Source organism: Rutilus rutilus (assembly GCF_951802725.1).
Source record: "Rutilus rutilus genome assembly, chromosome: 8".
Classification (NCBI taxonomy): domain Eukaryota; kingdom Metazoa; phylum Chordata; class Actinopteri; order Cypriniformes; family Leuciscidae; genus Rutilus; species Rutilus rutilus.
The window spans coordinates 4,674,638-4,693,274 of NC_140222.1; the positions used below are offsets into that span (position 1 = coordinate 4,674,638).

Below are 18,637 nucleotides of genomic sequence, written 5' to 3' on the forward strand. Positions count from 1 at the left end.
GCCCTTCATCAGACATGATGCATCAAGTTCAAGTCATTGGTGCTAGCCTACAGAAAAGCTCTTCCCCTCCTACATCCCCTCCAGAATCCTGCAATCGGTAAGTGAGCAGCACCTCGTGGTTCGATTGGAGAGAGGCAAAAAATCTCTCAAGGATGTTTTCTTTCTGTATTCTTTGCAGATGGAATGATCAATCCAGCCCCATCCGGACAGCCGAATCCCTCACAATTTTCAAGAAACAGCTGAAAACTCATCTCTTCCGTGAGTACTTAATTGCATCCTGCTGAACAATTTCAATCTTTAAATATTCCTTTGCCTAGGCTCGCATTATTCCTATATCTGTAAGTTGCTTTGGATAAAAGCATCTGCTAAATGAATAAATGTAAATTTTAGCACATGGCTTTCAGAAGCGTAATTCGTCATAGACTGGTAATCTTCTACACTGGAGACAACAGCAAGTATCGTTTTAGTTTTTTTTTTCATTTGATGCAACGGCAAAAAAAATCCATGATAGCGTTTCCATTTATCGGAAGAAATATAAAGTGATTGATTACTACAGTCAGAAGAGAGAAAGATGGCAAATTAACCGTCACTCACTCGCAGTAGTGTTTACTAGTTATTTCATAATGTAAATCCATGGTAACAACAATGTATAGTGTACAATTTAAAATCTAAAAATATGTGCAATGTTAATAACTGTGGATGTGCATCATCACAGTCAGTAAATGTTTCTCCTTTCAATGGTTCATCCACCAGGAGGCGCTTGGTGCATCAAAGTTTTTTTTTTTCTTATTGGAGAAGAGTCTTTTAAGTTTATTTTTTCTTCCCCTTGTTTGTGTTAAATACTGTTATTACAGTTAAGATTACAATGGGTATTACATTGTAACTTGAATAACAGAAAATATTGATCCAGGCCTCTACTCTTTTCAGTTTCTTCTTTTCAACTTTGCTCAGATACAAAAGTCTTGCAAAATACAAAAAATAAGTCTGCAATCAAAAGCAAGAGGTCTCATTATGAACTCAAGTGTTTCTCAATAAATTTGACAAGACCCAATCTCAGATGTAACCAAATGCAAACTTCTCTAAATGAACAATTACATTTATAAGTTTATGTATGTTTTCATTAGCTTTTACTCATTTTGCTGTAGCAACACAGGCAAACATATATGTGGATTCAGTGGTTTTTAATGCAAAATGGTTTTTTGAACCCTGCAATGTTTTTCCTGTTTGTTTTATCTCTTTAGAAATGTGGTTTGATCTGATAAGGGGATAATCAGCTTTTGCTGGGTATATGTGGTTGCTGTTTATGTCAGCAGTTTTGTGAGGGTTTTCACTGCATGATGTGGCCTATAAGAATGTGGTTAAAATGCCCTCATAATTCAAGATTTGGGGGCGGGGGGATCTGAATGGCTTGTTATATATTTATATTACATGTGCAAAAGTGCTGTTTTTGCCCAATATCAACAAAATTGCACATGTGATATTGATTTTATACAACAGCTCAAAAGACATGTTGAAGCAATGATGAACCAATGATTCAATGGCCCATTCATAATGAGAGCCATTTACTTCATTCCGGAATGAATAATCTGTTTGAATGAATGAATGACTCTATGGGCCCTATCATACACCCAGCGCAGTGCAGAGAGTGTCTTTTGCTAGTTTCAGCCTGATGCAGTTATCATTTCACCACGTTGTTTAACCCTCTGGGGTCGGCTGTCGCGCTCAAATAACTCAGTTGATTTTTGTCATACAGGCAAGTGTTATACATCATTCAAAACTGTTAAATGTCTTATTTTATTTGTGTACACTAATAATAAAAACAAAATGTTGTGTTTTTCGTCAAATAAAGAAAATAAACATGATGCGCGTTCTGCCGTTTCTCTCAATGTGAAGTTCATTCTGAGACGCGACAGAAACTGATCTGTAACTCAGCGAATGCTTGCCACACATACATGAAACGTCTTTACAAAGCTTGAGGTGTCTTTTTTTAAATGATGTAAATCATATCAAAAACAAATATTCTCTGTTTAACTAATCCATATGAAAGCAAAGACATGCACAGTTTCTCCAGCCCGAGCTCATTAGCTCTAATGTGACCACACCCACGCACGCACGAGCGATTGACATGCAAATGGTCCACGTGGAGGAACGCAGACCTGTAAACGCCCATTACCTCAAAAACAAAGAATCAGAGACTTCAGTATTCCTCTGCTTTTCATTGAGTTTGGGAGACTGTGTTTGTGCTGTGCTGTTTACTTTGGATTTACCTCGGATTTGATTGTGAGAAATTTCACTTAAATGACAATTAACAGGTAGGTTTAATTGCCATTTAAGTGAAATTACTGAACTTAAATATACGAGCTTGATAAAAATGATCATTCTAGAAGAAAATTTCAGATGGCACTTAGAGGCTTTTGCATCTGAACTCTTCATCAGGGTGTTGGTAACAAACAAACAGAATCAAGCCATATTGATTTCAGGTGTGCCACTCTTGCACTTGCAACACAATTTCTTTGCCACTAGAGGCAGTAGTTCAGCGCGTTGCGCGTTTTGCTGGATTTTCTCCACATTGTAGAACTATAAACTTAAATTACTCCGTCATTTATGGTCATACAGAAAAAAGAAATATAAAAAAAGAATCTGTGATATTTCTACTTTTGTATGTGTCCACTTACAATCAAATCAAAACATTGTGCTTTTGTAAAATAAAGAAAATAAACAGGGTGTGCGTTCTGCCTCTCCGTCGCGGTGAACTTTTTTTTCTTGAGCACGTCTATAAACTGAAACAAAACTCAGCGAATACTTGTCACACATTTATGAGCCATACACCTTTATAAACATTTAAGTGTGTACTTTCAAAACGATCGGGTTCAAAACGAAAACAAATATTCTCTGTTTAAGTAATTTGTATAAAACCAACAAGATGTCCAGCTTCTCAAACGCTTGCTCATTACAGTTAATTTGGCCACGCCTACTCGCGCAAAAGATATTCACATGCAAATCTCCACATGGAACGCGATCGCGCTCATTACCTCAAAAACAAAACACCAAAACACTTCACTTTTCGTCGAGTTAGGCGCACCGTGAGCTTACATTGGATTTAGGCTACCTCAGAAGAAGAAGAACGCGATTTGAAGACAAGAAAGATTTAAGGTAAGAAATTCTTACATATTAGTTTGTTATTGTTGCATAAATGTCACATTGCAGTTGAACTGTTGCTAGATATATGGGGAATATTATAATATTTAGACCCGTGTTTACTGTTAGGCCTACTGTGTTTGTGGATATCTGGTCAAACGTAGATCTATATGTATGGTAACCATAATGTTTTATATTTGAGCGCGATCGCGTTTGAATGTATCATATTTTGCAGCGCGATCGCGTTTGAATGTATCATTTGAAAATTTGAAAAGCAAAACACACCAAACGGCTTCATGTTTTTACTATTATCTCATTTCATATCATCATAACGAATGGAAACATTTGAAGTAACATGATAATCAATATATTTTTCTCTAGCTTGGTTGTTACTGAAATCTTTTGGAAGATTTATACTGCTATCTATTGTTATTATTATTTTACCCAGCACTGCGCATAGCCTATGCCTACAAGGCACAACAAACCTGGTGTTCATTATATATTGTTGGAAACGTTTGTGTGTGTGTGTGTGTATTTTGTGAATTTTAAAAAGTAATTTTAACCAGAAAAATCTAATATTTATTCCCAAAATCGTGCAGGCCTTTCTCTTGATATCAGTATGTTCACTTTTTTTTCCAGGGCCCAGATGCCACTGAGTCCTGCCAACTTCAACATTCACATGAGTCTCTGGAACATGAACATGGTAAAGTGAAAATCAAACACCTTGGAAATGAAAGGTATGTACAATGTTTTTAGGAATGGCACAAAGGTCTCTGTCTTTCAATAAGTGCTTTTTTGCCATTTGTTGTGTCTATTTGGATTATGTTGTGTAAATAAATCCAAACAATCTAAAAGCCATTCTTTTTTAAATCTCCTCATTTACAGTATTGTGCAAGGTTGCTCAGAATGACAGGGCCTGATAGCTCCTAATAGGGCCGTTAGGGGAGTGTCTTTGTCTTTCTCGGGTGTGAAAAAACATACATATTAATGAGCTCACGCATAGAGCTTTCTCACACAAAACACGTCGTAAAAATTTTAAATCAATATATTGTCTTCTCTGAATGAGCAGTCAGGGTGATTTTCACATAGTTTTAGAGCAAATATTCTAGGCTATGTCATACAATTTTCAAAAGTCTTGTGAAGAAATAATCAGTAGGGGTTTCATGGCCTTATTTCAGTGAGAATTTTTTTTTGTATTTTCACAAACCACGCATAAATGTCATTATCTCAAAACTACAAACTTTTACATACATGCTGTTGATATATTATTGTAGCAGAGTTTGTGCTGAATACAGTGTAATTAGACTTTAGCCATGAAAATGTCACAAGTAACAGAAATAACCAGAAATGTCAGAGCATGTCAGAACACCTCCAGGGCCCAGAAAACAGCTCAGACCTCAGAGGGTTAAACCAAACAAGACCTAATGAGACATCTCCAAGTGGAAAAACAGGAGTGACACCACTGCAAACATCCAATGTACTCCACACAATATGCACCAAAAGTCAATAAACCAGTTACACATCATAATTCTTAATTCATAGTCAAGATGGTTCTAAAACAACATGAATAGTGTACAAAAATGGCAATTGGGTCTATTGCATTCAAAAACTAGTCATCATTTACGAACAGCAATATACGGTCCCTATAGAGACACATAAATTATAAAAAGGGTGAAAGGTCAAAATCTTCATTGAGACCTGGATAACTAGTGGCCCTCAAGGAATAGATCCATTATGTCTCCCTCTGTTTAAGGCATTTGATTACATCCCCACCCCTGGCATCAAGGCGAATAGCCTCAATGCCCACTACTCGTAAGGTCGAATCCCTCCCATGTTTTGCTTCTATATAATGTTTGGCCTTTGGATAATTCATATTTCCAGTCCGGGTGGCATACCTATGTTCAGCTACCCTGTCTCTTAGTCTCCTTTTAGTGAGGCCTACGTAAAAGCATCCACGCATAAAGCTTTCTTACACAAAACATGTCTTACAAATTTTAAATCAATGTATTGTTTTATCTGAATGAGTACGCAGGATGATTTTCACATAATTTTGAAGCAAATATTCTAGGCTACGTGATAAAATCTTCAGAAGTCCGGTGGTTATCTCGCGGGAAGGCACTCAGTCGGCTTTATGAACTGCGTGAGGAAGTGCACTCGTTGTTGAAAAAATCGAAATCTGAATTTGCGCATCATGCTCCAGATTGGGTGTCAAAACTTGCATATTTGGCCTGTATATTCGAAAGGTTTAACTTGCTTAATCTTTCATTACAAGGTCCAAACACAAACATCCTGACAATGAATGAAAAAATGTATGCATTTGTGAAAAAGCTGGAAAGATGGGCTGAGCGAGTTGAACAACGCAATGTTGAGATGTTTCCTGAGCTGGATGAACATCTGGAGGAGAGTGGACTGAGTCTCGGCAACCTGAAAACACACATCTCTGGTCATCTCCACGGTCTTTTAGAACAATTCCATAAGTATTTTCCAAAAGAGACGCAACCAGAACTGTATGACTGGATACGGCAACTAGTGATCGACCGATATATCGGGCCGATATTTGCGGGTTTTACGTGTATCGGCATCGGCCGATACCTGGCTGCTGTGTTTGCCAATAGTTTTTTCCCGGCATTATTTACAGACAGGCGTCCGCAGGCAGCTCTGTGTTGCTGGAGACGCTGCAGTTCACGTGCAGCCAATGCACTGCCCCTCCCACACTAGCAGAGTGCTGGAAGCCTCTTCAAGACAACGCCAGTTTTAAACTTTCAAAGCATCTTTTAACTGTTTGACTTAGCTGAAATATTGCCATACACTTTGAAAGTGGAAACACGTTGCTCTATCTGTGCGTGCAACTATAGCTAAGCAAGTTTGTGGGTCCAAATGGAAAACGCGAATGCCGAATGCCTCATCTATAAAAATGCTTGTCATTGTATTTAGGGAGCTGCAAATAGCTGAGTTTGAGGCTATACATATGCATACGGAAGCTGTTACGAACACTGGTCATAGGATTAAATAATGCCGACGTTGTTCCGTGATATTTGTGGGAGTTTTATTCAGAGACCACCTGGCTGAGGTTTGGACGTGTGCGCATAAAAGAAGCGACACGGTTGCGACACGCATGCGATGCAACGCGCTCGTTTGACCAGGCGCTCCTATGCCGTGGTGAGATGAAAACATCTAAACTTTTCAGAATGCCGCAAGCGCACGCAGGTCATGTGACAAAACACAACTGACCTTTCCATGACGACATCGAAAGCTCGGCCGAACAGAGGATCATAGCTGGACAGGGCGGGTTTTTATTTCTCATCTCCATAAATATATGTAGTCGTAAAGGGCTAGAAATAAATTAATCCTTACTTCCTCGTCATCATGGAGAGCGCAGTTCATGGTTGCATAGCAACGGCAGACGCCACAGGAGCGCAAGCGCTTGCAGAAAGGAGAAAGCGGCGCGACCGTGCTTTCCACACATTTTTAGACGCGATATGTGAACAGTCCCTAATTCGTAATAAACTGAGAATCTATTTGGTTTAAAATCGTTTTTGTTTTGTTTAAAATGGAGGAAAAGCCATTTTCTTAGGAAAGCCATTTGCTCTACAAGAGATTAAGTTAAGTGCACTAAAATTTAGGCCTAAGCAATAAGCATTAAATGACTAGGTTGTAAATAGTTGGTTACTTTTAAAATTAAGTATAGTACAGTTTGCACTTTATTATGCTGCTTGCTTGTTGCTACTGTGTGCAATAGTGTAATTATTTTATGTATGCTTAAATATTTATTTTCAGAATTTTCAGCACTGAACTTTTTTTTTTTAAACTTGTTCTACCTCACATGTTTTCAATATTTGTCAAATATAGTTTTTTTTAAGTTCAATAAATGTTCCTTTTTTAAATTGAGACTTGTAACATTTGTTATCATCATTGTGTCATTTTTATGATGTAAATTGAGTGAGCAAAAGCAGTATCGGCTCCAAATATCGGCCCAAGAAAATCGGCTAAGGCTGATGAAAAAAAAATCGGTATCGGCACTAAAAAATCCATATCGGTCGATCCCTAACGGCAACCATTCACTGAAACTAGGACTAATCTCCCCACAAAACTGGAAGATGCTTTGCTGGAGCTGTCCAGTGATCGCACATTAAAAACTTTATTTTCCAGTTCCACGCTGCCTGAATTTTGGATCGCAGTAGCAGAAGAATACAGAGAGTTATCCAGTGTGGCAATGGATGCACTGCTTCCATTTGGATCTACATATTTGTGCGAGCAGACTTTTTCAACTCTTACATACATGAAAAATAAATACAGATCATGTCTTGATGTTGAGGATGATCTGCGAGTAGCCGTATCCACCATCAGGCCACAGTTTAAGCCTTTGTGCACCGAAAAAACAAGTGCACCCATCCCACTGAAAGGTAAGCCTAAATTTATATACAGTAATGTTATATAATATAAACAAGTTATGGTAGCTTGTTTCCGCCAAATAAGAAAACATTTCATATCAACATATCATTTTAAAAGATAACTGCGAATTTTTATCTCAAAATTTCGAGTTTACATCTCGCGATTCTGACTTTTCTTTTCTCCGAATTGTGAGATATAAACTTCCAGTGCGAGTTATAAGGTCAGAATTGCGTGATATAAAGTCACAATTACCTTTTTTATTTTTTATTCTGTGGTGGAAACAAGCTTCCATAGGAAGTGGATGCAACACTTAAAACAACTTTTTTTGTTTGTGTATGCTGTGGTAGTGGGGGTTGCAAGTTCTGGTCGATGTTAGTTTAGGGGTCGCTGGCTTAAAAGTTTGAGAACCACTGCCATAGATGGTCTGCTTGCGCTTTAACCTCACACACACACACACACACACACACAGCTTTAACCTCGCGCACGAGCGGATCCGTTTCCTCACTGGAGAAGCATTCAGTTTTTCCGCTTGCAAATTCCTCCATGTAAATAGCGAATCCGACATAGCGCGAGCGCAACTGTTTTTTAAAGGGACTGGGAGATGAGACTCTGATTGGTTTATTGCACGTTACCCCAAAACACACCCATTACTCATTAAGAGAATAGAGACAACCCTTTTAGACCATGTGCCGGGAGCGCCGACCATTTTTCCCGTCGTTAAACTAGTAAAAGTGGATTTGGAGGCCCTAAGTGCTCTTGCGCCGTGCGCTATATATCGTGCGCTTAGATCGTTAAAATAGGGCCCTATGACTTACTTATTTACCACTACCTAATATCAGTTTTAGTTTCTTATTAAGAGTATCATGTTATAAAACAAAATAACTTCATATTTCGGGGAAATTTTGACCAAAAATGAAAATTCTGTTTATTTACATTTAATCACCCCCATTTCCTTTCAAACCTGTATGGCTTTCTTTTGCAGAACATAAAAGAAGGTATTTTGAAGAATGTTGTAATGAATCATCACATCATGTAATTATTTAGATAAAAAACTTTAATCTCCCTAATTTTCATTCAGGGCCAGAATTGAAAATTAATTTGAAAATGTAAGATCAGCAAAAGCTTGTTGATTTTCGTGATGTTAAAGAGGATGTGTGAGAGGAAACTTAACTGAGGTTGGGGGAGGATTTACACACTAACAGATAAATATCTCAGTTCGGTCATGGTTCAAGTCAATCGGAGGGTTTTCAGACATTTTAAGAGTCACTATCGTGGACCTTTCAGTGAACCGATGAAAATGTTTCTCAAATTATTCATGCTCTGTTTGTGGCGTCTGGTTGGTGAGTTTTAAATGTGTGTTGTTGTTTTTTGGCTTCAATTGTTTCTGTTCTGATACCATGTGATAAATTATTGGTTGAATTAATTAGAGAAGATTAACATTCACTTTTAGTGTCGGCGCACGACTCAGGAAATAACTCAAGGAACAGTCTTTAATATAACAATCCACACAATATACAGGATAATCATGGGAGAAACACAACCAAGTAACGTAGACAATACCGAACAATGAACTGAACACAAATCAGGGTTTAAATTACTGGTAGATAATTAACAGTTCTGGGATTAATTAACTAATGATAGACAGGGTGCTTGATTTTTAATGTGGTGTTTTCAAGGTTTGAAAAGTGCTTGAATTTTGGATGAAGTGCTTAAAACTGGTTGAATTTTTAATAATTCACTTTGTGACAAGAGTTCGCTTTTTAGATAAAATAAGTCGGGGGAAAAAAAGGCCTAATTGCTTTTGCCTTTCGGATAAAAGAAACCCATTCTGCCCGAACCTCTCTTGCGCGGCTACAGATGAAGCAAACAATACACACAAATTAAGGCTGAAACGGGGACCGAATCTTCGAGTAGCCTCCTGCAAAGTCTGCAAAAAAGACATTAAACTTTTCACCATGGGGGAGTCGGCGCTTTCGAGCCACGTAAAAGGTAAGCCTTGGGGAATTTTCATTACACTTTAAGTTTGTTTAAGCTAGCTTGCAAATAATAGTGGTAGTAGTAATACTGTAGTCCATGATGTGTTCCTTTCCATATTAAAATCTAAACCCTTAACTCTTATAGATATTAGTAATAGATGTAAAAACCTAAGCGCAGTGAAGTATGATTTGATGATGATAATATTATATCCATGTGCATCATAAGTAGTAAGTAAGACTCGTGAAGGACACCAGCTGGACAGCCGCAGAATTACACCTAAACTTTACAGATATGACGCTTGATGCAGCTCGGCTGTAATGAAAGAATATTTTATATTCTAATAAATTATGTTTAATATATTATTTAATAGAATATAACATATTAAAAAAATACTAAAAAAATAATATATATATATATATATATGTAAATTATGAAGTCATATTAAATAAATAAAACTTCTCATATGCGGTTGGTACAGGCAAGGGTTAAAAAAGAAAGAGAAGAAAAATAGGGGAATCCAGAGGCAACATTGACCTGTTCAAAAACCTCTTATTCATCAGTCCCAACAGTCTGAACCCCAGATTATTCATCAGTCCCAACAGTCTGAACCCCAGATTATTCATCAGTCCCAACAGTCTGAACCCCAGAATATTCATCAGTCCCAACAGTCTGAACCCCAGATTATTCATCAGTCCCAACAGTCTGAACCCCAGATTATTCATCAGTCCCAACAGTCTGAACCCCAGAATATTCATCAGTCCCAACAGTCTGAACCCCAGATGCTGTTCTTCATATTATTGACTGCATTGCATTTTTTAAGGACTACACAATAACACATACAGTGACCTGGCTGATTGACTAATATCATTTTAGCATTTTACTGATAATCAAATTGATTTTTTTTTTTTTTTTAATAACACTTTCCTTCTTTTTTTGGAGTAATTATTCAGGGAAGAAGCATCGAGATCTGATGAGAAGACTTGTTAATTCAGGTCCTGCATTGGGGGATTTTTTCAGCCGACAAGCAATGCATCAAGCAGCGACAGAAACTGCTCCTCTACCATCCCCAGGTTTATCTAATCCACACCAGTCAACCAGCAACTCCATAGCAGTCAGAGGAACAGAAACAGGTCTGAATTAACTAACTAATTAATGATGGTGAGATGGAGCATCATGAAGGCTTTTCAGCCAAGTGGTTCATTTCTCGAGGCTTCATTTGCTCACAATACCACCTGGTGGTCAAAGAGTGTAAAGCTAGCATATACATTACAGATGACCTAATGTGATCTGTGAAACACTGTATTCTGCGCCAGTAAAGGCTTAGAAATAACGGTGAAGAAAAAAAAACAATTTCCACATAGACATGAATATAATGTGTATTTTCTGGTGATATAATGGTTGTATAACATAACTGTTTAATAAACGTATTTGACATGAAATGAATGGGGCATCAAATGTGTGTAAACCATTTCTTTGGTCATAATAGGCAGGAGGGGCAATATTATTATGTAAAACTGAAAAGTGGCTGGGTTTAAACCATGGGTTTATATATCTGTCAAAATGTTGCATTTTTCGAACCGCTTTCTGAACCAGTCAGGCCGAAGCCAGGCTTCGGACGTCATCAATAACGTCATTGGTCTAAAGCGACACAAGCCTCGATACGCGCTTCACTGAAAGCTCCTGGGATTTCTCGACACACGATCAGAAGCCTCGGCACAGAACGTAGTAGTAGCAGCCTTTATTGACACTTAATCAAGCCTGGTGTCATGAAGAATGAAACTACCACTGTAAAGTTCCTGCAAGTTGAGTGTGCTGACCCAGTCAACCACATGGATGTTCCCAAACTGTGTCGCCATCTATGGAAGGCAGTAAAACTCGTCCTGACCCTTTCAGATGGTCAAGCCTCTATTGAGGGTTTTCTATCAACCGGGAGGTGATGGTGGAGAACATCAAAGAGCATTGATTGATTGATTGACCAGCGGGTTATTCATGACCATGTGTTGGAGGGCAGAAAGTATCACATGCATCTTGATGACCAAAGACGCCTAGAGCAAGATGAGCAGAAGGCACAGAAGAGGAAAGGACTAATGGTGGAGATAACAGAGATGAAAGCCAAAAAGAAAATAATGAAGGATGATGTGAATTTTTCGAGTAGTCGACTAATCTAAACGACTAATAAAAAATAAAAAAATCAAGTGTTTATTTCGTTGTGTCCATTTTATTTTGAACTCAACTGAAGGGCCAAAACATAAAATATATATATTTTTTCTTCAAATACATTTAAGAGAAAAGACTTGTCAAGAAGCTAATTTTATTCATTTTGTTTATATAACTTTTGGTTCATCTTTGTTTTTGGAGATTTGTTTTCTATTTAAATTGCTGAAGGTCATTTGATTGAATATACGCTCTGCTAATGCGTGCAGTGTGAAACCGGCGTAATGAATCGCGCTGAAGGCAGGCAGGCACGCTGCTATGCTGCTCGCGTTTACACTCGCATGGCGGGGTTTAAAACATAAACATTACTGCCAAAGTCTAAGTGGCCTGTTTAACATCCAAAGACAGTCGTTGTACTTAATAAACAGTACAGACTAGCTCGCCGTTTCATTAATAATCATATACTTACGTTGTCTTTTCCTTTTCAAGGCAGGGGGAGGGGGAAGAAAGAGGATAGCGGATTAACCAGCAGGGCGCGCACAGGCTGGTGTGTGGAGGTCAATTACAGTGAGCCGTTTGAGACGGGAGACCAAAAATAAATAGGCGGTCAATAATAAAACGACATGTTGCCTAAAATAATTGCCGTTGACTAATTTTCATGGTCGATTACGTCGACTAATCGCGGCACCGCTAATAAATTGAAGGAACTTTAGGACACTCCATATTAGAGGGCTTGTTTGGCCTAACCTTGGATAGACCAGTTATCATTTCTGCACTATTTTGTGTTGTTTATTGCAGTTTTTTTCAACTCAAGCAAATAAAGGACATCTACAACTCAAGTTACTGATATTTTGATTTTCAAAGATGATTCGTTGATTGCCCAGCGTATTATTCAAGCTGTGAGAAAAAGATAGTTTTTTTTAAGGAGATGAAGGAACTTTAGGTCAACTCAAATTGATTTGTTTTGATTTGCACAATGTTTTGATTACATTTTATTGAATGACTGTAGAAGTACATATATGTATGTAAATATGTAATATACCACATCTGTAAGGTGCTGGAAAAGCTTAAAAATGCACCTTGAAAATGCTTCAAACCACCTCGCCTGTGCCATCTTAAAGCGACCTGGATTCTTTTCCTTGTTGGACCTGAAATCACTGATACAACCTTTAACTGTGCTGGTCAGAACGTGTAATCCCTGTTCTGGATGCGCTATTCCCACAACAACGCGCTGAAACACGGCAACTAAACCCAGGGAATTCACAACGTTTTATTACAATAATGTTCTCATTATAATGGCAGTGTGACAGTCCCAATTATAGTTATAAATGTGCATTGCTGTTTGAGCAGCGCGCGCTAAAGTAAAAGATGATCACCGGTAGGCTACAATTAAGCACTTACATTGTTGTCACTTTGGTTCATTAACTCAACCAAACGCATCCTATATTAGATTAATCAGATATATACACACATAATTAACATATTACAACTTACAATGGCACAAAATGCTGCGAATGCTCAAGCGAACTTGGCTGTGTTTGTCATGAAGGCTTAACTCCATATACGCGCTCTTTCCGCCACAATGCGCTCGTCGCGCTGAAACACTGGCGAACACGAATTCACAACATTCTTTTACAGGTGTGTTATGAAGCCTATGTGACAGATTTGTGCTGCACATGTTGCACTGAACTGTATCTTCGTTTTCGAAGTGATTCCAATCATACAAAACCATAATGGCGAACAGCGCGCATCTCTCAACTGAAGTATACAATCTATTATCTATCAGCTTTGATATATCGGCCTTATTTTCTTATCGGATCGATAACGATAACATAAAAAATGACCATTTATCTGCCGATATCAATATGTGGTCGATATATCGTGCATCCCTAGTGTAAACGCGATTAATCTGTAGCGTAATTCTGAACCTCTTGGCTTGCCATAACTACGGTGGCCCAGTAGTGCACAACACGACGAAATTTAAAAAGAAAACATAAGTTCACAACACAACGAAATGAATCCACAACACAACGGAAAATGTACAACACAACGAAATAAAGCCGAAACACAACAAAAATGCACCCGACCACTAGAGGGCTCTCGGAGCGCGGTAAAGTTAGTTTTCCTTGCAACTGTTCTATAGAGTCGGCAGTCTTAACATATCAATACCACGATTCGTTTTTACAGTATGTAACCACTGTATATCGCACACTACTACTGCACACACACACACACACACACGACCGTGCACGCTCTGTTGATAAACTAAACCGATTGATGGAAATTATGTCACTCAGTGTCTGTATGCTACATAAATGAGGCTCGCGCACTTTGTAAACAACACCAAAATGGACGAGGAGCGAGATGCAACTAGTGACGTATGTAAATTCAGTAATATTGCGGTTTCCAGGGTTACCCCTGTAAACACAACTGCTACTACTTTATAAATGAAATAGTTAAATAATATCAGAAAATAATTTTTAATGGAACAGTTTAAAAAAAAAAAAACTTTCAGACAAAATATAAAAGTAAAAAGTTTGCTTTTGTTTTGTCATATTTGATACACCAAGCTTTAATGGCCCATATATGATATAGTGAGAATATGGAGAAGAAAAACAGCTCAAACCCAAACTGAGAAAAAAATAGCAATTTGGTGCAGTTGTTATATGACCAAAAATGTAAATCAATGAGATCTTTATAACAGTATAGCAGACTACTTACATAAAATGCATATAAATATCATTTGTCCCTCTATATCTCCAAGTAATATGTCTTGGTAAGATGATATTTAAATGCTTAGTTTTAAGATGAAAGCTCTATCATTGGCAACTGGCCTACAATGATGACTGAGAGATACAGTGGGGAGAACAAGTATTTGATACACTGCCGATTTTGCAGGTTTTCCCACATACAAAACATGTAGAAGTCTGCAATTTTTATCATAGGTACACTTCAACTGTGAGTGACGGAATCTAAAACAAAAATCCAGAAAATCACATTGTATGATTTTTAAGTAATTAATTTGCATTTTATTGCATGACATAAGTATTTGATCACCTACCAATCAGTAAGAATTCCGGCTCTTACAGACCTGTTAGTTTTTCTTTAAGAAGCCCTCCTGTTCTCCACTCATTACCTGTATTAACTGCACCTGTTTGAACTCGTTACCTGTATAAAAGACACCTGTCCACACACTCAATCAAACAGACTCCAACCTCTCCACAATGGCCAAGACCAGAGAGCTGTGTAAGGACATCAGGGATAAAATTGTAGACCTGCACAAGGCTGGGATGGGCTACAGGACAAAAGATAATATTTTAAAATTATTATCAGTGTTCTCCTTTTAGAAATTACAGAGTCCAATGGTTCTTAAAGGAGAACTCCGGTCAATTTTAACATTGAGCAAATTTTTTTGTACATTTGGAGTGCTGTCAGTACAGAGAACAATGACAAAAATCGGTGTTTCCTACACCGTGTTATCCTCTTTTTAAAATTTGCACCCTGTTGACTTCAATGGGGCAAGTTTTAAACCTGATTTTAGCCTCTTAACATCCTTGATGTGTCATTACAAGTGCACAGGTCATGTGAGTGATTCCTTCGGGGTGAACGCGGGTTAATCTGACTGCAGTAGATGTGAAAGATATGAATAAAAATGATGTTTATTCAGCCAGCGCAAATACCTGTATTTACATCCTGTTTTCGGTGGAAGGCCATAGTAATCGATTGTCGAGTTCACGCGCGTGATCATAGGTACTAAACCTATGCGCGTGAACTCGACAATCGACTACTTTGGCGCAAAATCAGTCATTTTAGGCCACAAAAATCTGAAAAAAGTCCTGCTAAATCCTTGAGGGAATGATTAATTTTTAATGCATATTTCATTTGTGTAGGCTTTGTGTGCCAACTTTTTATATATATATATATATAAAATTTTATAAATCTGAAGCTCAGATACTCAACAGCATTAGTTTTAGTGTGACATTAAACATTAAAGTAAAAGTTTTTTTTGTTGTTATTGTTCCATATATAAATCTATTTCTCTTTTCATTAATCTTTTTTCTTTACTGCTGCAAAATATTATTAACTTCACATTTAAATGAAAGTATTTTAGTGAAGATTCATCAAACATCATGTGATTTTAAAGCTTTAATCTGTGAAAAACTCTGTTCTTCAGGAGTGTTTGGTGATGATGAAGGGGTGAGGAGTTCAGTGAAGGAAGGAAACTCAGTCACTCTAAACCCTGATCTTACTGAAATGAAGGATGATGACATGATTCAGTGGAGGTTTCTGGCTAAAAACACTGTAATAGCTGAAATCAATGTAAAGGACGACAGAATCGCTGTATATGATGATGTTCTTGATGGGAGATTCAGAGACAGACTGAAGCTGGACAAACAAACTGGATTTCTGACCATCACCAACATCACGATTAAACATGCTGGAGTTTATGATCTACAGATCAACAGTGTGAGAAAGAGATTCAGTCTCAATGTCTACGGTGAGTTTAATTTCAGTTGCACCTGTTTTATATTTTAATCAGCACAAATATTCAACTGTTAATTCAAAGTCAATTTTTCTTCTGTTGTTTGATGATAATATACACTTCAAATGTCAATTTTAAACCATTTACTTTTGTTAAATTACTGTCTTAATCTGTGTTGAACCCCAATTCTGTTTGTTCTTTATGTGTGTGTTTGATGATACAGCTGAAATGTCAGTGACGGAGGGAGATTCAGTCACTCTTAACCCTGAAATGAAGGATGAGGATCTGATTGAGTGGAAGTTTGAAAACACTGTAATAGCAGAAATCAATGTAAAGGACGACAGAATCGTTGTATATGATGATGTTCTTGATGGGAGATTCAGAGACAGACTGAAGCTGGACAAACAAACCGGATCTCTGACCATCACAAACACCACAATTAAACATGCTGGAGAATATGAACTACAGACTCAATATGTTTATTTCTCTCTCACTGTCATTGGTGAGTTCAAAAACATTTACACCGTTTTTGTAATGACAAAATTGAAATGAATTCATACACCATTTTGTTTATTTTTGCTGTTTTATGATATGGTTATTATAATCTGTTTATCTGTGACAAACCCTGTTTCTGTTTGTTCTGTGTGTTTGATGATTCAGTGTCAGTGACGGAGGGAGATTCAGTCTCTCTAAACCCTGAAATGAAGGATGAGGATCTGATTGAGTGGAAGTTTGAAAACACTTTAATAGCAGAAATCAATAAACGGACCGACAGAATCGCTGTATATGATGATGTTCTTGATGGGAGATTCAGAGACAGACTGAAGCTGGACAAACAAACTGGATCTCTGATCATCACAAACACCAGACCTGAAGATACTGGACGTTATTATCTACTGATCAACAGAGTTCCTGGCTTTGATTTTTATTGTGTTGGTGTCACTGTCTACGGTGAGTTAAATATCAGTTTCACATGTTGTATTTTTTACAGCTAGATCTAAAGAAGTATCTTATCGTGACTTAATTAGACTAATTCCTTTACTCTTCTTTTACATTAACAGCAGGTTTATATTTAATTTTCTATTCAACTGTTTTAAATGCTCTACTTTTGATCATCTCAGTTCCTCTCGATGTTTCTTCCTCTGCTTGAATATCTTCATTCATCCTCATTTATCTTTATTCTCTGATGTTTTCAGCTCGTCTGCCTGTTCCTGTCATCAACTCTTCACACTGTTCTTCATCATCATCATGTTCATTGGTGTGTTCATCAGTGGTGAATGTGAGTCATGTGACTCTCTCCTGGTACAAAGGAATCAGTGTATTGTCCAGCATCAGTGCGTCTGATCTCAGCATCAGTCTCTCTCTCCCTCTGGAAGTGGAATATCAGGATAAAAACACCTACAGCTGTGTGCTGAACAATCCCATCAGCCACCAGACCACACATCTGGACATCACTCAACTCTGTCACACATGTGCAGGTACGCCAGCGCTGATATTAGTTGATGTCGGCACTAATATTAGTGTTTTTTGACTGATCTGATCTCAGTTTGATGTGTTTATTCCTCAGACTCTGTCCACTTTTGTGGTCCTACTGAAGCTGTGATCCGATTGGTCCTCTCTGCTCTGGTGGGCGTGGCTACTTTAATTCTTGTGGTTTATGAGATCAGATCCAGAAGAGCTGAACGAGATCAAGCACATATTCACACATCAGGTACATGATGTCATTTCTCACAAACAGATTTTTCGTGTATTAATATTTGTGAGATTTATAAATGTATCCCTCTATATGTTCATCTTTTTCAGGAAGTGCTTAAATCTAAAGCAGAATGCTGAACTTTAATGGTGCTTCAAGTGTTTTTGTCATAACAAATACTGATTATTATTTGCTTGCTCTTTCTCCTTCAGTATCAGAATTAAAAAAAAAAATCATTTAAAAGGCTTTGTTGTTTATACTTTATTACTACAGCCATCTATTTGTCATATGTATTTGCTTGCCTTTATCAATAAAGTTTTCTCACTCTGAGGTTCAAGAGTCTCTCCATGTTTTATTACATTTATTATGTCGAGCGACTCCTGGAGGAAAAATAACTTTATGTATATTTAAACAATTTCAAAAGGCAGTTAATTAAACAAATGGCAGTGTGCCACATATAGAGCTTCACATTATAAAAACGTTAAAGTAACTTTGCCTTACTTTTTGCACACTTGTTTAGTCTATTAAAAATAGTCTCTAATGAGCTCCAATGCATATATATTCTTTTAAAGTTCTTGTAGTTGAGTCAGTGGTTCTCAACCTTTATGCCTCCAAAGCCAAAATTAGGCTTCCTCATATTTCCAAGTTTTTCTAGAAATAATATAAAAGAAATATCAGCAGCCACAATGATACAAATCTACAAACTGATTCTGATGCAAAGGATTAGCTTTTTACTCACTGGAACTCTAACGTCTCTCTGGTGATAAAAACTGATACTAATGAATACTTATACATGTGGT

At 37.5% G+C, this 18,637-nt stretch overlaps 1 protein-coding gene across 1 annotated transcript; it reads left to right on the forward strand.

Moving 5' to 3' along the window:
* Nucleotides 1–17: 17 nt before the first annotated feature.
* Nucleotides 18–18,171, forward strand: LOC311294808 (uncharacterized protein; the record flags this gene model as incomplete). The annotated part of the gene is made up of 8 exons (XM_084415836.1): nucleotides 18–97; nucleotides 179–258; nucleotides 15,836–16,159; nucleotides 16,368–16,646; nucleotides 16,805–17,095; nucleotides 17,341–17,622; nucleotides 17,712–17,855; nucleotides 17,948–18,171. The coding sequence occupies 8 exons, from the start codon at nucleotides 18–20 to the stop codon at nucleotides 17,956–17,958; spliced, it is 1,491 nt and encodes a 496-aa protein (XP_084271962.1). The 3' UTR covers nucleotides 17,959–18,171.
* Nucleotides 18,172–18,637: the final 466 nt, after the last annotated feature.